Below are 21,038 nucleotides of genomic sequence, written 5' to 3'. Positions count from 1 at the left end.
AGCACTGGGTGTGGTGAAAAAATAATGAATACTGTTTTTCTGAAAATAAATAAATTGGGGAAAAAAAAAAGAACAAGGTAATGATTTCTTCTATCACTTTTCATCAGTCTTATTAAAATTGCTACCCAGTGCAATAAAACAAGAAAATAAATCAATAAATACAGGGATTAGAAAGGGAAAAAAAGCAAAACTCTCATTATTTACAGATGATATAGCTGTATATAAAAAGGAATCATACTAAGTTATTAGAACTAATAAGGGAATTTGGCAAGTTTTGGGATACAAATAATAACTGACTTCAAAGTCATCTTTATACATCAGTAAGAACTGTAAAAGAGAACAGATGTGTAAAACCACATGAAAAAATTATAAACTCTTATTAGAGGTATTAGGAAATTTCTCAATAAGTGGAGATATAAATTTTGTTCATACATTTGAAGACTCAATTTTTTTTAATCTAAACTCCAGACTTTATTTGGATTTCACTGGTTTTTCCATTAACGTCCTCTTTGTTAAGGATCGTCTCCAGCCTACTGTATAGTATTTAGTTATTTCTCCTCAGTTTCAGGAGACAGCCTTTCATTGTTTCTCATGTTCTTGACAGTTTTAAGGAATACTGATGAGGTGTTTGGGGTTTAGGTTTGTCTGTTATTTTTTTCACAGTTATATGAGAGTGTGGGATTTTGGAAAGAATAACACAGTGCTAAAATATCCTTCTCATCAACTTAGTATCAGTGGGTCTCAAGCCATCACTTTGATTTTTTTTCCTATTAATTTCATGAACTTTATTTTATACGCAGCCATATGCAAAATAGTAAAATTGGACCACTGTCTTACATTTCACACAAAAATTAACTCAAAGTAGATTGAAGACTTAATCTAAGGCTAGAAATCATAAAACTGCTAGAAGAAAACATAGGTGGTAAGCTCTCTGACATTAATCTCATTGATATGTATTTGGGTCTGATTCTAGCAATGACAACAAAAGCAAAAAATTGAAAAAAAAAAATGGGATTGAATTACACGAAACTAAACCAAAAAGTTTCTGCACCATGAAGGAACTCATTGACAAAATAAAAAGGCAACCTGCTTGGAAGGGAGAAGATATTTGCAAATCATATATTCATATATTCCAAAGTCTATAAAACACTCAAACAAGTCAATAGCAACAATAAAAAAGCAGTCCAGTTAAAAATTCAGAGTATCTCAAGAGTCATTTTTCCAAAGATGGGCCAACAGGCCCATGAAAAGATGCTCAACAGTACTAATCATCATGGAAATATAAATCAAAGCCACAATATCACCTTATACACCTGTCAAAATGACTGTTATAAAAAAAAACAGATAAAAAGTGTTAGAATGTGTCTTCTTCAATTTCTTTCATGAGTGTTCTGTAGTTCCTTGAGTACAGATCCTTTACCTCTTTGGTTAGGTTTATTCCCAGGTATCTTAGGGTTCTTGGTGCTGTTGTAAATGTAATCGATTCTCTAATTTCCCTTTCTATATTTTCATTGTTAGCATATAAAAAAGCAACTGATTTCTGTATATTGATTTTATATCCTACCACATTACTGAATTGCTGTATGAGTTCTAGTAGTTTGGGGTGGAGCTTTTGGATTTTCCATATAAAGTATCATGTCATCTGCAAAGAGAGAGAATTTGACTTCTTTTTTGCCAATTTGAATACCTTTTATCCATACTCATTGATTGGAAGAAAAATTGTTAAAATGTCTGTACTGCCTAAAGCAATCTATACTTTCAATGCCATCCTGATCAAATCCCACTGGCATTTTTCAAAGAGCTGGGAAAACAATCCTAAAATTTGTATGGAACCAGAACAGACCCCAAATTGCTAAGGAAATGTTGAAAAAGAAAAACAAAACTGGGGCATCACGTTGCCTAATTTCAGGCTTTACTACAAAGCTGTGATCACCAAGACAGCATGGTACTGGCACAAAAACAGACACATAGACCAGTGAAACAGAGTAGAGAGCCCAGATATGGATCTCAATGCTATGGTCAACTAATCTTCCACAAAGCCGGAAAAAATATACAGTGGAAAAATGGCAGTCTCTTGAATAAATGGTGCTGGGAAAATTGGACAACTATGTATAGAAGAATGAAACTCGACCTTTCTCTTACACCATACACAAAGATAAACTTGAAATGGATAAAAGACCTGAACATGAGGCAGGAATCTATCAAAATCCTAGAGGAGAACATAGGCAGTAACCTCTTTGACATCGGCCACAGCAACTTCTTTCAAGACATGTCTCCAAAGGCAAAGGAAACAAAAGTGAAAATGAACTTTTGGGACTCCATCAAGATCAAATTTCTGCACAGCAAAAGAAACAATAAACAAAACAAAGAGGCAACCCACAGAATGGGAGAAGATATTTGCAAATGACACTACAGACAAATGGCTGATATCCAAGATCTATAAAGAACTCCTCAAACTCAACACACACAAAACAGATAATCACATCAAAAAATGGGCAGAAGATATGAACAGACACTTCTCCAATGAAGACATACAAATGGCTAACAGACACATGAAAAAATGTTCATCGTCATTAGCCATCAGGGAGATTCAAATCAAAACCACATTGAGATACCACCTTACACCAGTCAGAATGGCCAAAATCAACAAGACAGTAAACAAGTGTTGGAGAGGATGTGGAGAAAGGGGAACTCTCTTACACTGTTGGTGGGAATGTAAGTTGGTGCAGCCACTTTGGAAAACCATGTGGAGATTCCTTAAGAAATTAATAATAGAGCTACCCTACAACCCAGAAATCACACTACTGGGTATTTACCCCAAAGATACAGATATAGTGAAAAGAAGGGCCATTTGTACCCCAATGTTTATAGCAGCAATGGCCACAGTCACCAAACTATGGGAAAAGCTAGATATCCTTCAACAGATGAATGGATGAGGAAGATATGATCCATATATACAAAGTAGTATTATGCCTCCATCAGAAAGGGTGAATACCCAACTGTTGTTATCAACATGGATGGGACTGGAGGAGATTATGCTGAGTGAAATAAGTCAAGCAGAGAGAGTCAATTATCATATGGTTTCACTTACTTGTGGAGCATAAGGAATAACACGGAGGACATTGGGAGATGGAGAGGAGAAGTGAGTTGGGGGAAATCAGAGGGGGAGACCAACCATAAGAGACTGTGGACTCTGAGAAACAAACTGAGGGTTTTGGAGGGGAGGGTGGTAGGGGTTGGGGTAGTTTGGTGGTGGCTATTAAGGAGGGCACATATTGCATGGAGCACTGGGTGTGGTGCATAAACAATGAATCTTGGAACACTGAAAAAAATTAAAATTAACAAGTGTTAGAATGTGAAGAAAAGGGGCCCTCATGCATCGTTGGTGAGAATATAAGTTGGTATAGACACTATAGAAAACAGCATGGAAGTTCCTCAGAAACTTAAAAATAGAACTTTCATATAAACCAGCAATTCAATTTCTGGATATTTATCTGAGAAAATGGAAAACACTAATTTGAAAAGATATATGCAGCAATATGTTCACTGCAGCATTATTTATAATAGCAAAGATATTGAGATAATGTAAATGTCCATTGATGGATGAATGGATAAGGATAATGTGTGTGGAATATCTATATATAATAGAATACTACTTAGCCATAAAAATTGATGAAATCTTGCCATTTGTGACAATATAGATGGACCTCCAGAGATTATGCTAAGTGAATTAAGTCAGACCAAGAAAGACAAACACCATATGATTTCACTTATATCTGGAATCTAAAAACAAATGAAAAACAAAAATTCTAGATATCAGAAAATTTGGTGGTTGCCAGAGGGGAGGGTGGTGGTGGGTCAAAATTAGTGAAAGAGGTAAAGATGTAAATTTCCAGTTAAAATGTAAATAAGTCATAAGGATGTCATGTACAACATGGGGACTATAGTTAATAATGTATTGCAATTTTGAAAGTTCCTAAGAAAGTAAATCTAAAAAGTTATCAAAAGAAAAAAGTTGTAAATTTGTACAGTGACACATGGTAAATAAACTTAATGTGGTGATCATTTCTCAATGTATACAAATGTCAAATCATTATGTTGTGCACCTAAACTTAATACAGTGTGGTGTCATTATACTTCAAAAAAAAAGGAGAAAGATACAGTCTCTTTGTTGAAATAGAAAATATAAAGAAGCACCAAATAGATAATTTAGAACTAAAAAAGATAATAAATAAAATTTTAGAACTCAGTATACAGACAGTAGCAGCGTGGAAGGACAGTTGAAACAATCAATGAAATTGGATATAGAACAATAGAATTTAACTTACCCGGTTTGAACAAAAGAAAGGAAATAGGCTAGAAAAACAGAGCAGGGTCTGAGCAACCTGTTTAGATCTAATGTTTATGACATCAGAATTCCAGGAGAAAAGAATGAGGAGGGGATGGGAAAATATTCAAAGAATTAATAGCTAGAATTTTCCAAAATTAGGAAAATGACATAAACCTGTACCACAACAGGATAAATCCAAAGAAATCCATGCCAAGACACATCAGAGTCAAACTCCCAAAAACTAAAGACAAAGAAAAAAATCTTAAAAGCAAACAAAGAAAAGGGATATCTTTATCTATATGGGAAAAATATTTGAATGAAAGTAATTTCTCATAAGAAACTCTGGAGGCCAGGCAGAAATGGGAACGACAAACGCTGAAAGAAAAGAACTGTCAACTCTGATTTCTGTATCCAGAGAAAATGAAAACTGGAGAAGAGATGAGGACATTTTCACATGAGGGAGCACTAAGAATTTGTCCCCAGCAAATCTACCCTATACAAATAGTTAAGAAAATCTCTCTAAACAAAAAGGAAATGGTGAAAGAAGGAATCTTGGAATATCAGGAAGAAAGAACCCCACAAAGAGTAAAAATGTGGATATATACAACACAATTTCCTTCTAGATTTTTCTTGATTGTATATGATGATGAAGCAAAAAATATTGTAAGTATGGGTGAATAAAATTAATGAAACATGCAGTGAACATTAATACTTATTATGATTTCTATAATAATTATAATTTGTTTTGTATACAACCTACCTAAAGAGTTTTATATATTATGAACTTTTATATAAAGTTGATATCCAAGTCATAGGATATTTAGAAGTACACATTAATTCCTTCTTTAACATAACTATTTTCATTTGAGTCATTATTATTCAACATGCATTATTTTAAAGAGAATTTTCTCAGACACTAAAAATTACTTAAAACTTCTATAAAGAAAAAAATCCTCCAGTTGAAGATACATTTCTTTTATAAATAAACTACATTTTTAAACCCATTGAAGCACTAATTTTTAAAGTTTTACCTCACCTAATTTTAAAAAATGAAAGGTTTATGTGTGTCATACCATGTTCAAAACAGTCTTGCCTAACCATATGGAGCAAATCAGTAAACAACAAAACTGTGTTCCTTTCATAAACAATTTCAACCAAAGTAAGAAATTCATGTCAGCCACCAAAAGTCACAAATCAAGATAATTCTCACATTCCATCAGTTAAAGAGTATCCTTTTTGTCTGTGAGACGTTAAAATATCCTTGAGAAAACGCACACAACAGATCTACAACACTGCCCAGTGATACAATGCAACAAGACTTTTTGCTAGAATACTGATTGAAAATCCTCAGTAAATTCATTTAAATTCACAAATATTAAGGTTAGTAACTCTTAATAGTTCATTTAGTTGGTTACCATTAAGTCATGCATTTAAATAAAAGTTTATGTAGTGGGGCTTCAGATCCGAACAGAGTACTTCTACCCTTGAATTGTTTTATGGCTCCTCAAGGTGATCCCTGTGGCTGAATTTGAAAAGTTAGTCTATCAAATTGTGGGTGGTTGACCAAACCAACCTGCTTCTAAAGCAGGGAAAGAAAACTTGAGTTACCAAGAAAGGAACTTTCTCTAAAGGGCAGTCAGCCAGCTTGATAGAGCTCCACTGTTTTCACAGTTACTTTCAGATTCTTTTCTTCTGTAAGCCATCTGCACTGCTCTTCCTAAGTTTTTTCTTAAGCATCCCATTCATAAACTACTATCCAATGTGAAAAGCAAAACAATGAGAAAAGTGCAGGGTGATCATATCACTACTAAAACTTCAAGAAGACAGCAATATGTAAGATTTCCTGCTATTGAAAAAAAGAGATTAGCAGTGTTTTTGCTTACAAACTAGAGTAGCTGCAACTTAGGTTTTTGGAAGACAAATTAATCAGTGAAGTGTTTCCTTTATAGTTACTCAGGGGTGACCAAGTGAAGCAAAGGCCCTTTACTGTCAGTTAATGGAAGCCACACCATTTATGTCAGTGAGTTACTCTAAAACTTTTAAGAAAAGGGAGAAACAATAGAGAAGAAAGTGGTCACTGACATTTAGCCATGCTAGAGACTAGCATGTGAAACTGATATTCACAGATCTGTAGCATAGTGTAAATCAACAATCCAAAGTACATTTGAAAACGTAATGTGCCATTGAAATTTTAACTGTGTAATAAATACCTTTAAAAAGCTATTCTTAGCTATGAATGAAATCTCAAGTTAGATTGAGTTCTTAGAAGGAATATATAGAAGAAGCAATATTTTTATTGTAGATATTAAGTATACTGGGACATGTACACTTTCAAAAATAACTAAAACTAATTAAGTCCTGTTGTGTGTGGGGAAGATAGTATAACTTGGCAGTGCTCTAACATATCTATATCTATTAACTAATCTGATAATAGAAAAATGTTTATTATGTTTGTTATTCCTTATTCTTTTAGTTGATGAACTGAGAAAATGATCCCAATAATGACTTAAACATTTTTCAGACTTGAAGTTTTTAAAACTCTATAGAAATTTGCACATTTACAAAAATGCCAAGGAAATGAAAACTTCTTTACAATAAAAATAGCAAAAAGGCTTATTTAGGCACAGGTTATAACAAAATACTATAAGTAATCTTATGCAAAGAATACATCAATCACTATATAACTCAGCATTGAATCATTTTATAATTATCTCTCAAGAGGCAGTTTAACCTACTCTTTGGAACCTTTTTCAGCCATAGCTAGTGTGTAATGTAGAAAAAGCTCAGCACGTGGTTTCTAGTCTTCATTATACCACTATGTCTCTTGAGTTCCACTTCTGCTTCTATAAAATGAAAAGACAGGCCCACATGACCACAGAGATATTTTTTAGCTGTACTTATTAGAGAATCCAATTTCATTTGTACTAAATATATATCTCTAATATTTAATTACCTCTAAATATCTAAGTACTAAGAGATGACACTAATGAAGGAATTTGGGGTTTTCCCACAATGCTGAACCTCAGTTGTACACTCTGTTCTCTTTAAAATCCTGGTCAAACAAACTTGCTACCTCGATCACAATATGTACAGTTCTTTCATCATTAGCTTTATAGTATATATTCAAAATGTTGTTTTCCAAAGTTACTTAGGTTATTTCTTGTCTTTCCCATTCCCTTCAATATGTTTTATAACTCATTTATAATATAGTTAGGGTCATCTGTCATCACTTGTATTTCATTGTCCATTGCTGAGTGACTTTAATTATTTTTGTATGAATGGAAAACATTTTCATGGTTATAAATTGAGCTATACAAAAAGGTATGCTCAGAGATGTGTCAACCTCTCATGCCTACTACCCCATCCACATATTCCGTCTAGTAAATAAATTCGTTTCTTAAAAGCAATGTTTTATTCTGAAACTGTTTTATGTATATACTGGAATTGAAAAAATAAGCAGATATATTTAAGATAATGAGACCAAAATTTCTCACTATCAGAGAGAGAAGCTACAAACAAGGAAATTGAGAAGGCTATAATAAATCTATGGCTTTCTGTTGGAATCAGATATGTCAATATGAACTCATGGTTCTTAATATATATATAAATATATGTAAAAAAATATAGTTGGACTTTATGCCAATATTAGTATACATACATATATTTCCTAGCTCTATTTGCTGAAAATACATGAAACAATGATACCTAGTATCAGTGAACATGCCTCGTGCCCAGACTTGGGATTCAAATACCATTCTCCAATAAAAAGTACTTAAGGTCGTTTGCAAAAATGACTGATCCTAAAACCAAGGTAGGAAAAATATAAGCTAATCCCAGAACAGCAAGAAAGAAAATGTTTTAAAAATAAATCACCCTGTGAAAAGAGACCAAAGAGCCAACCTGAGGGAGATCCCATTGGCCAAATCTGGGACAATTTTAGCAGCAAAATAAATGATAGTGCTGGATTATAATCAGTAGAATAAAATAAATATCCATACATCCATACTTCTATAAATATTTTAATAAATGGGGGAGAAGAAACAGTTCATTCTTATAGTAGGATTTCAGTTATAAATTGAGAAGTAATTAAGGAAGTAGAAAATCACTGTTAGGCAGACACTATGGTAATAATCGATGCAGGCAAGAACCATCAGTGGGGTGCCTGTATGGCTCAGTTGGTTAAGTGTCTGACTCTTGGTTTTGGCTCTGATCTCATGGGTCGTGAAATCAAGCTTTTTTTTTGTTCTGTTTTGTCAATTAATGTGAGAAGAGTATTGAAGTCTCCAGTTATACACATGGATTTTTCTCTACTTTCTGTTCTGTTGGTCACATATTTTGAGTATGTGAATATGAATATTTTGAAGCTGTGTTGTTAGATGCCTACTCTTTTAGATTGTTATGTCCTCTTGGTAAATTGGCTGTCTTATTATATCATGTTTCTCTAGGTTTCTGGTAATTTTCTTAGCTCCAGAGTCTTCTTTATCTGATGTAAAATAGTCACTCTAGATTTCTTTCCCAACTTTTTACTTTTAGCCTCTCTCATTATTTTTGAAATAATTTTTTTTGTAGACTGCTATAAATGTTTTTTTAAAATCTATTCTAACAATCTCTATTCCTTACATTTGCTCATTTAAACCATTTACACATAATGTAAGTTTTGATGTCTGGAGTTAGGTCTACCATTGTATTATTTGCTTTCTGTTTCTTCCCTCTGTTTTTAATTTCTTCTGTTTCTCCTTTCTTCTCTTCTTTTGAATGATTTGGATATTTTTTAGTATTCAATTTTCATTTATTTCTTTCATTTTTTACTATATCTTCTTGTATTGATTTTTTAGTAGTTGCTCTGTAGATTCGAGTGTACATACTTAACATCTCATAATCTACTTGGAATATTTTACCAAAGTGAAATATAGAAACTTTACCCCCATATGAGTTCCATTACCTTCCCTCCTTTATGTTATAGTTTTCATCATTTCTTGTGCCCTCTTTCAGTCCTAATATTTCAAATTTTTCTCTAATATCATTTCCCTTTCTTTCTGAAGATCTTCCTTTAGCAATATGTTGGGTTTCCTGATAGCGTACTCTATTCACTTTCCTTCATCTGAGAATATCTTTATTTTACCTTTGTTTCCAAAGTATATTTTCACTGGATATAGAATTTGGGGTTGACAGGATTTTTTTTTCTTTTAGCACTTTAAAAATGTCCAAGTTCCTTATGAAATCCCTCATTTCTGATGATAAATCTGCCTTTTAAGTCCTTGTTCACTTATAGTTGTGTATCATTTTCTTTGTCTCTTTTCAGTATTTTTTTAACTTTAGTTTTTAGAGTTTGATTGGTGGTCTAAGCCCGTATTTAGGGGGCTTTGTCCTATTTGAGATTCAGCTAACTTCTTTAATCTATTGGTTTGTGTTTTTTTAATTAAATCTGGGAAGTTTTTGATACTATTCCTTCAACTATTTTTTCTGCACTATACTGTTTTTTCTCCTTCTGGAACTCTAATGACAGAATGTTAGATATTTTAATATTGTCCTACACATCTCTGAGACTCTATTTTTTTTTTAATATTTTTACTTTATTGTCCAAATTTCCCTTTACCTACCATCCAGTTCACTGATCTTTCTTCTTTCATCTCCGTTTTGCTATTGGGGCCATCCAGTGATTTTTTTTTTTAATTAATGAAATACTTCTTATTTTTATTTTCTTTTTTAATTTTTTTAAAAGATTTTATTTATTTATTTGACTGAGAGAGATCACAAGTAGGTGGAGAGGCAGGCAGAGAGAGAGGAGGAAGCAGGCTCTCTGCCCGATGTGGGGCTCAATCCCAGGACCCTGGGATCATGACCTGAGCCGAAGGCAGAGGCTTTAACCCACTGAGTCACCCAGGTGCCCTAATCCAGTGATTTTTTTTTTTTCTAAAAAATTTGTTACTATATTTTTAGTTTTAAATTTCCTTTTGTTTCCTATCTACATCCTCTTTTTGCTGATAAGAATTAGCCTAGACTTTTTATCTTTCCATTCTTTTCAAGTGTTCTTCCTTAGCTCTTAGGTACTTTCTAATAGCTGCTTAAAGTCTTTGTTTGATAGTTGCAACATTTGTATCTTAGTGAACAACATCTTGCCATCTTTTGATTATCTTTTTCTTTTAGAAGTTGAGATTTTCCTGGTTCTTCATATGCTAAGTAATTTTGGATTGTATCCTGGATATTATTTTATGAGACTCTTGGTCTTATTTAAATCCTGTGGGATATTTTGATATTTTTGGTTTAGCAGGCAACTTATCCAGTTGTATCAGGCTGTACTTCCTAAATAGTTTCTGTGGGTTATGGTTCCAATGTCAGTTCAGTTGTCAAAGACTTTACAGTGCTTTTTGGATCTGTGCCCTACAGTGGCCATTCTGGGACATGATTAATGATCTTATCCTTACTTCAGTTCTCAAAGCATGTGGTCAGATCCGCACATGGGAAGTTTGGATATGAACCCAGAACTTCACAAGCAGCTTACTCAGTTGATTTCCAGTGCTCCTCCCTTTCCATGATCTCCCTAGTACTTGCAGTTCCCTGGGACTTCCCTTGTCAGTTCTCTATCCAAAAATCTGGGACTTCCTTTGTTATACTTTGCCAGATTCTTCCCACAACTATGCTGCAAGAAGATGGGGAGAAAGAACTTGATGGAAGTTTGTACCATCCTCTTGGGGCCACTGCTCCTCCGAGTGAATAAGAAGGTTCCCCTTTCTTGGAATTTTAGGTGCCTTTAGGTTCTTGCTGTCAACATGATCTCAGCAACTACCTTGGGACTGGGACACAAGAGAATCAAGGGGGAAAAAATTATTTCTCCCTTCTTTGAGCATTTCCTGTTCCGTGAGCCTAAACTAGAGGGTTCTTCCTAGAGTTTTTCTCTGCCATGCCCCAGTGCCCACTTCTAAATCTAGGCTTCCTTGAATCTATGCCAGGGGGTAAGAGAAATTACTTCCTCAGTAATTCAGTGGTACTGTGAATTCTTATCATTTCTTCTTCCCCAGTCTTCCTGCTATGATTTACCTTGAGAATCTTCAAGTAACTCCTCCATGAATTCTCCCCAGGGTTTTTTTAGCTGCATTCAGTGGAACACAGAGGGTGGTTTATGTTCATTCTATCTTAACCAAATCTGATCTCAGTTATATGTATATAAATATATATATATATTTATATATTTTTTTACCTTTTTTTTACCTTAATTTGTGTTATCAGCCATTGACTGACTTGTCAAATAAACTTTAAATTTTGAAATAAATATAGATTTGCAAATAATTCACAAGTAGTTCTAGATTCATAAATACCATTTTCACCAATGGTAACAGCTTGCAAAACTGTAGTATAGTATCATATCCAGAATATCAACATTGATATAGACAAAATACAGAACACTTCCATCGCCACTGAGCTCCCTCCTTGCCTTTTATATACCCACCCTCCCCTCCCCTCTGCCCCAGTCCTAACCCCTCACAACCACACATATCTTTCCATTTTTATAATTTTGTTATTCCAAGAATGTTATATAAATGGAATCATACAGTATGTAATCTTTTGTATTTACGTTTTCACTTTCCATAATTTCTTGAGAGATTCATCTAAGGTGTTGGATGTATCAATAAATTGTCCCTTTTTATAGCTAAGTAGTATTTCATCACTATTTTTTCAGCTATATTTTGCCACTATTTGAAAAAAACAAAGTCTTATTACTTGAGTGTTTTTGCTCATTTATATATTTGGTTTGGAATTTAGACTAAAAGAAAAAGCCTTAGAAACTTTCCAGTTTACCTTTCTAAGTTACGTTACGGTTAGTCAATCACGATGTGTTGACAATAGTTAAGTCTTGCAGGAGAGAAAAATCTTACACACAAGGAGGTTCTATTACTTCCCACTTTTATTTTCTAAGCTATAAGTAAGATCAGAACACATGAGGGAGAAGGCATCTTGGCCAGTATTTAGCTGTTCCAATACTGCACCCTCAAGCTGCTCTATGGGTGAAACAGAAAAGAGCCTGTTGCTGGCAGCACCCCGTAGTGCAAGAACTGTGTTCATGCTGCAGACCAGCATTAGGATATTTTCTGTTTTCATTAGGCAATACAATTTTAGTCATTCAATCAAAATTCTAGCCCCAGTGATGAGGGAAAGAATGGAGACTTCCAGTTTTTAAATCACAATAAAAAAGTCTGGGACCAAATTATGAATTATGTTAAATGCTCATCTAAGGAGCCTAGATTTTTATCCTGAGCAGAAATGAAGAAATCATTTCATTGAATTGAAGACAGATTTTTATTTAACTATAGTAACTGTAAGTAAATAATTATTGTCTAAAATATCATTTTAACTTTTTTATTTAACTTTTAATATCACTGTCACTTTCAACTTAGTAACACTGACTGTCTTGATTCTTTCAATTGGGGAGAAAAAAAAGCATAGATCGATCAACAATAAATAACTATATTACTATCCTATAATTATCCAACTGTCATACTGTTTATTATTTTAGTTTAAGTAGACGCTTCAGAGAGAGGAAAAAAAGATGTTGGAGATTTTCAATACTTAGGCAACATTGATGTTTGTCCTACTATACTTTAGCACAGGTTTTTTAATTGTCATTTTGCTGATGGCAAATATAAAATGAGAGTAATTTATCAGTAATTTCTCTATTACCTACTGTAGATAGTGTTTTTCATGCGGATCTAAAGAGGTTTATGCACATTTTAACTATTTTTCACATAGTGATCATCTTTAAGTACTAATATAAAAGTTAATGAGTTAAAAAAAAATCTGCCGAATAAACCCACCTGATAATCCAAGGCACTTACAGAAATACATGCTTAAATGTGAGCAAAGATTTTACTTGATTAGTGTTCTAGTTCTCAATTCAATTACCAAACTTAGGGGAAATCTAAATCAAGATTTTTTGACTGGCATATTCAATGGGATTTGATTGGGGTGCAGACTAACTACATGATGTGATGTTTTAGCATGACTTTATAAGTATTCTGATCATAATTACATATACTCTGCTGCTAGTTTTTTTAAAAGCGGGTTTTAACTTCTTCATGTTCTTTATATAGCACATGTCTTAATAAACTATTACAATAAAATGTACCTGAATATACAAAACTGACTTTCTGCTTGCTAAAATAATGTGCTTATTTACTCTGATCTTATTCTGTATAGAATACTGCAGTCAGCTCACTATAAATCTAGGTGGCAAAGGAGGACAACTGACAACTAAGAATGTTTACCACTACTATTATTACTATGATTTACCAGTAGTTAGAATAATGAATAGAGTGAAAGAGAAAGTATAGTGCCCTCACTGTTTACTTTGGACACAGTGAAGTTTAGTACAGTCTTCTCTCTAGTTAGCTGTCTGGTCGTCTGGTCACAGAAAAGGGCAGAGGAGGAAGTAGATTTTACAGCCTTTCAGACCTGAATTCAAATTCCACTTCCACCATTGAATAACAGTGTCCTTGTGCTCTTTAACCTCTTCAGGCCTCAGGTTTTTGGTTGCCTTTTTTTTTTTAACTTACAAAATAAGTAGTTATGAATGTTAAAGGAAGTAAGTTGATAAAGCATCTAGCACAGTGCCTAAAATATAGAAACTTGTGCTTTGCCGAAGATATTTTAAAAAGGAGTCCTGCTACTTAGAGGTAAAACTCTTCTCAAAAAAAATAAATAAAAAATCAGGATGTGTATAATTCTAATATACTTGTAATTCCAGGATTATATATAAATCTTCACTAATTTTGCTTCTCTATCATACCTTTTTGAGTTTGGTAAAACCACCTTCTTAATCTTTTTTTTAAAAGTTCACTTTTCAAGGACACTTTACTTCTAAAAGGAAAAAAATCCAAATTAAATATAATCTAAAAGCTCCTCCTCAGATTTCTAGATGTTAAAAATGTTTGTACCACATGGATCTATTTTAATCCTTTGTTCTTTGATTTTAGCAGGAAAGGAAGGACAAGAAATCCTGGGGCCTGAAGCTCAGACAGATGAAGCGGGATGTGCAGGTACGCGCTCGTCATTTTCTTTCATACTGTTGCCTTTGAACAAGGTCTTTTGTGTCACTGGTTTTTGCATTTTTGAGTCGTGAATTTAGTCTGTTTCTTCCTCTTTTATCTTGACCTCCTTTGGTGCTTCAGTACCCAGGCATATAGGGCACTATGAAAAGTTAGAAGTTTATATTCTTTAAATACAGTGTAAATTTGCAGATTCATCTAACAGCATATTTTCCTTCTATAAGGATGACAAGTACAATATACAGATGATCCAAAAAAAAGTGTTTAAATGATAATGTGAATTTATATCAAATTTTTTACCCAAGCTATAGGAATGTAGATTTAACTATTTTGAGTTTCATTATTAGTTACCAGGATCTGCGTTGAGTTGCCCACAAGAGAGAAAGCAGAAAGGAGAAGAATAAGCAAATATCATGAGTTATCTATAAACCAGATGAGAATCCTGAATATTGATGAGCTGAGTGAATATGTCACAGCAAACAGGAGAATTAAAAATTTTTCTTATAATTTCTGTGATTTTTGAAAAAGGCTAAGATGAAGTTAAATTATAATAAACAAGGAGTCTTGCTTCTAAGTAACTAAAAGTACATACTCCCTGAGACTTTAAGTTATTCCTCTATAATGGATTCAAATCAGATTTAAGAAGCAAAATTTAAGTGGAGGACTTAAATCAAGATCTTATGTATGATAAGAGCAGGCACTTACTATCAGGTCACATAGGTCAGCTAGAGCTCTTAGAAAGAAAACTTTAGAGATGAAAGTTCTAAGTTATTAAAACATTTCCCCAAAATACTGTACTTCAAACTAGTATAATTGTATTTTATATTATATAAAATACATATCATGTATTTTACTTTATATCACATAATCATAAGTTAGAAATTTCTATCATATCATTTTAATCAATTTTTTTTTCTTTTTTGGTTTAAAACTTCTAGTTTCTTTTTCTTTTTTATGCAGTGCATTTTAAGAATATTCCATAGAGTCCTATATATTATCTTTCCTTATGTCAGATGAGTATATTTCCTAGTATTATGTCAAATATAAATTTTCATCTATAATATAAACAAGCACTCCTATCCTTGTCAGTCAGTTCTGTAAAATAGAGAGTAAATCTTCATTCTGTTATTAAAGATGCATTCCAAATTAATTAAATAATAATGGGATATGTGATGATTTATGGTACTGCTGCCTCAGATATTACATTCTGCCTTTAACTTGGTTGTGTGTAACATGAATGAATAATGTATTCAAACATGTTGTTATCAAATATTTGTCATGCTAACTTAAACATTATATAAAATATTTAAACTCGATATTTATTAGGAAAATAGTCTTAATGAACACAAAAGAATGCTATTTATTACTGTTTTACCTGATGTTAGATGATTTACATTTGCCCTTTTATGCAAATGCTATAAAAAAATTCACAATTCCAGGTGTCAGTATTTTACCTTATGCTCTGCTCTTCACTACAAAAATAAATTCTTTCATTTAGTACTGGATAGTATATAAATTCCCTTAACCACCTCCCCCCAAAAAATCTCGAAGGTAAAGTAACCTTGTATTAACTTAAATTGTTGCTGAATTGTGAGGTTCCCCCACCCAGTGGAAGATGATCCCTGCTGCATTATTTCCTGGGAACATGGGGAGTTGGGAGTATGCAAACATTTTAATAAAGCCCTGATAAGTATAGTTTTAAGGGAAGAAGGATAGAAATTGGAAGGTTGAGGCTTTTGAACATTTAAACTTAAAAATTATGTTCTGCCCTTGCTTTTGTTACTTCCTTGACTTCTAGGGAATAATGTGCTGACAAAGTAAATAAAACCTTGTACAAAGGCCACCATCATTATTAGTTCAGAACTTTGTCAGAGCCTTTCTTCTGCTGCTTCCTTTCACAATTCATGAAGTTAAGAAAACTGTAGTCTCAGCTTAGTATTCAGAGTGAAAAATTCATCCAAAACGTCCTTTGTTCCTTCTGAGCATCCCTTTTTTGTTTATATAGTTAATAGTTTTATGAAGTTTGAAAAATGGAACATAAAGATAGGAAGAAGCCTAAGCACAGCTGAACAAAATACCATCAAATGGATTTCACATTTGAGAGTGGCTCTAGTCATGATTCCAGTGGAAATAAAATATAGCTAAATCATTTTTAATCTTTCTATTAAATGTTTGTGTCTCTCTCCCCTTGCTCTAATCATAACCCTATAATTCTACGCTTTCACAAATGGTTATGGTCAAATAGGCCTATGGTCCAAAGTAATTTTATATTTGACAGTAAGTTCTGAGTTTTGTCATATCTAAAGAAAGCCAAATTATTATTATGTTTCTATGTATTTACTCCTCTCTCTACTACTTAAATATGTAAGCTTATCAGTCTTAAGACAAGAAATTTTGTTTTATAATTGACCTTTTTACAGTATGCACTTCCTGACACTTTACATGTAAAACTGCAGGATTTCTGGTCTCAGCTTGGAGTTGTTTGGGCTAGATGCAGTCTCATGAAGACAGTGTAGTTTAGTTGAAAAGAACCCAGAATTTGATACCACACCTAATACCAAACCTTCTAATCTAATAGTAATAATTTAATTCTCAAAAATACCCTACTATTATTTTCCCTTAAACTTTATATTAAATAAACTGATTATGTACCATCTCACATATTTCTTAATGTACATTTCAAATTTTTCATCTTAAGTGTAAGTAGTTACAATCGAATTTCTGGCGTATTAAAAATGACATTTTTGGTGGGAAAGTGGGTGGCTTGGTCAAGTGTCTGCCTTCGGCTCAGGTCATGATCCCAGCATCCTGGGATCAAGTCCCACATGGAGCTTCCTGTGCAGCAGGGAGGAGGTTGCTTCTCCCACTGCCTGCCACTCCCCCTGCTTATGCTCCCACGGGCACGCAAGTGCATGTGCAGTCTCTCTCTCTCAAGTAAATAAACAAAAACTTTGAAAGTAAATAAATAAATAATAAAAATGACATTTTTAACATCACTCTTACATGTAAGTCATAACACTTGAATATCTGTTAATCATTCAATTTTTAAATGCGAATAAGCTCTTCATTATGAGTCAGAAATGTTATATCATAATCTTTACTCCTTGAACTCCTATTTCTATTCTACATAATCAATAGAATTTGATGCTAGCAGAGATATATTTCCCATTTGAAGGTATTTCTGATCAGCTATCTTTCTTTATAAGAAAAGCATGTTTATAAATTGAAATTTAGGTTTCTTTTTTTTTTCCAATTTATTTATTTTCAGAAAAACTGTATTCATTATTTTTTCACCACACCCAGTGCTCCATGCAAGCTGTTGTTTCTTTTTAATTTCTAGGGATAAGGCTCTTAAGATTTTTTTAATTTATGGATTGATTTATCATATAATTATCAGTACTGCACAGTTGATCACAACATAAATATATTACAAGTTTTAACAACTAATTATTACAAAAAATTGTTACTGAAAATGAGATTGAAGGAGCTGAAGTATTCTTTTTTTTTAAGATTTTATTTATTTATTTGACAGAGGGAGAGAGAGAGAGAGGAGGGAAAGCAGGCTCTGCATTGAGCAGAGAGCCCTATGCAGAACTCGATCCCAGGATCCTGAGACCATGACCTGAGCTGAAGGCAGAGGCTTAACCCACTGAGCCATCCAGGCACCCCAGGAGCTGAAGTGTTCTTTGATTAGTTCAGTTATCAATAGTTTAATGTTACTTATTTATTTTTGTAAAATATTTATTCATTTGAAAGAGAGCATGTGAATCATGAGAGACTATGGACTCTGAAAAAAAATCTGAGGGGTCTGAAGTGGTGGGGGTGGTTGGGAGGTTGGGGTACCAGGTGGTGGGTATTATAGAGGGCATGGATTACTTGGAGCACTGGGTGTGGTGAAAAAATAATGAATACTGTTATGCTGAAAATAAATAAATTTAATTAAAAAGAAAGAAAGAGAGAGCATGGGATGGAGGGAGTCAGAGGGAGAAGCAGACTCCCCACTGAACAGGGAACTCAATGTGGAACTCAATCCCAGGACCCAGAGATCATGACCCCAGCCAAAAGCAGCTGCTTACCTGACTCAGCCCCAATATTACTTATTTCTAGAGGAAAAGAGTTCAGCATTAATTCTGTTTGTGTTTCATTTAGCACTCAGATAACCTTCTCATAAATAAAAAGGTGAAATACATTTTTGTGATAACTGATTTACTTTGGTTCTTTATACAACCCTGCAAAGAGTTATATATCAAAAAAATCTTTTTAGTGTTTTGTTAACTGACAATTCTATTAAATGCTCCTTCAATTCTGTTGAAAACAAAAATTCAGGGCTGCCTAATGGCTCAAGAATTTGTTTTCCAGTCATTAGACTCCTTCACTCCCTGATTTTCTGGGACATATACCAAAAAACTTTGCCCACACTTCTCAAAGTACTGATGCTACCTGTTCTTGGCTTTTGTTATCTCTTCCCCTCAGGTAGAGGCACCTTGATTAATATATTCCAAAATAGTTAGGGAAATTGAAATATTGTTGATTTCAGTACCTTTGCCAATACATTTTCTATAAAAATCCTTTTATCCTGCCACAGGAGATAATAATAGTCTCACTAATGCCTTAGAGCTACAAACTTAGTTCATTCAGTTTGTGGAAATTTTGCACCTAGTAATCTAACTAGCAAAGCCAGGTATTACTGTTATACCAATCAGCCTCATCAGACTTCCTGTCAAAAAAAAAAAGGTGTGTTTTCATTTTTCCAATTCAAATAATTTTGCCAGTACACAGTTTGAGAGATTTTTATAAAAAGTTCCTTTTTGAAAAAAAAATAAGTTATAAGTAATGAGGAATATACAAAGTACAAGTAAACATATCTTTTAGAGGGTATGGATTGCATGGAGCACTGGGTGTGGTGAAAAAATAATTAATACTGTAATGCTGAAAATTTAAAAAATAAAAAAATTTAAAAAATAGATTATTTACTTAGCTATAGAGAACAAACTGATGGTTACCAGAGGGGAGGTGGGTAGAGATTTAATAGGTGAAGGGGGTTAAGGAGAGCACTTGTAAGGAGCTGTTGCATGGAATTGTTGAATCACTATATTGTACACCTGAAACTAATATTACGCCCTTTGTTAACTAGACTGGAATTAAAATTTCAAACTTAATAATTATCTTAAAAAATAGATTATTCAATAGTGAAGTGAAGATTATTTATATCTAATACAAAATTTTTAGTTATAAAGATTTTTGTCTCCAAATGAGTAGTACATTTAGAACCAGTCAATACATAGGTAAGCATGTAACTTACTGAAGATGCAATGTTCATGTATAAAATACAGACTATATAATTCTGCAAAATGTATACGATTTAAAAACTCATTATTCTAGCATCTAACCTATACACACACTCATATATACACATACATACATACTTAATAGGATATAGGAAAAATATAAACTTTTTATAAGTGACAACTATAATAGAAATAATATAATTTGATAAAATATTTGCAGCATCTTGTAACCTGTATATGGAATATATATAGAATATATATTTTATATATATAATATATTATATGTGGAAGCAATAATCACATAAAATATAAATTTCACTTGTGAGTTTTATCTAGTGTAACTTGAAATTTTGAAGTTACATTGAAAAGACTCAGTGACTTGTAGTTATTTAGTGCTTTAGTTATTAAAAAATGCTTATTTTTCCAGCTAATGACAGACTGTAGGAATGATTTTTGAGAATATTCTTTGATTTACTCTGACCAGCTTCCTGAAGAGCAGTGAAATTTTTAATAATAGTTGGGTGATAGAATAGATGAGGCCATTTAAAGAAAACTACTCTCACTCCCTCTGACCACATTATTATATAGCTGATTTCAGAGCTTCCTAACTACAGCCAAAATATCCCCATTACAGAAAATTGCCATGCTTTAACCCCAGATAGAAATCCATGTAAACAGAAAAAACTGAAAGGCCTGTCTTGATTAATCAATAAGAAAGTTTTCCCAGGGTGCCTGGGTGGCTTGGTCAGTTAAGCCTTCAGCTCAGGTCATGATCCTGAAGTCCTGGGATCTAGGGCCCCCACCCTCACTGCGGGCTGCCTGCTCCCCCAGGAGTCTGCTTCTCCCTCTCTCTCTGCCGCCCCCCCTGCTCCCTTCTCTCTCTCTCTCTCTTTCTCTCTCTCTCTCAAGTAAATAAATAAATAAATCTTTAAAAAAAAATAAAACTATGTTAAAGAAAGAAAGGGAGGAAGGAAGGGAGGGAGAGAGGGAGAGAGGAACAAAGGAAGGAAGGAAGGAAGTTGGTTTTCCCCAATCAGTATTTTGAATTTTTTTCCTTTGACAACCTGGAGGTTTTTACACTCCAAGGCAATGCACAGGATGAATGTACTGGGATATGACTTTTTCTCTTCTTCCTTTTTTTTTTTAAGATTTTATTTATTTATTTGAAAGAAAGAGCAAGAATCCCAAGAGGGGCTTGATCCCAGCACACTGAGATCATGACCTGAGCAGAAGGCAGACACTTAACCGACTGAGCTACCCAGGCACCCCCCTCTTCTTCCTTTTTAAAAAGATAGATTTATTTATCTATCTATCTATCTATTTAAGAGAGAGCTAGAGACAGCATCAGCATCAGTGGGGGTGGGGTGAGGGAAGAAGAAG

At 33.4% G+C, this 21,038-nt stretch overlaps 1 protein-coding gene across 3 annotated transcripts in view; it reads left to right on the top strand.

Annotated features, from left to right (window-relative positions):
* The window catches only part of ZEB1 (zinc finger E-box binding homeobox 1), a 189,129-nt gene that overhangs the window by 140,051 nt on the left and 28,040 nt on the right, over nt 1-21,038 (top strand). For 2 of the 3 annotated variants that reach the window (XM_044228912.1, XM_044228910.1), the window contains exon 3: nt 14,299-14,361. In XM_044228912.1, coding sequence (XP_044084847.1) covers nt 14,299-14,361 — 63 coding nt within the window. The remainder of the gene's footprint in view (nt 1-14,298; nt 14,362-21,038) is intronic. The other variant, XM_044228911.1, reaches the window with a different exon arrangement.

This window comes from Neovison vison, chromosome 12 (assembly GCF_020171115.1).
Source record: "Neovison vison isolate M4711 chromosome 12, ASM_NN_V1, whole genome shotgun sequence".
Taxonomy (NCBI): Eukaryota; Metazoa; Chordata; class Mammalia; order Carnivora; family Mustelidae; genus Neogale; species Neogale vison.
The sequence above is the reverse complement of the archived record's forward strand: the minus strand, read 5'-3'. Positions and strand labels throughout refer to the sequence as shown.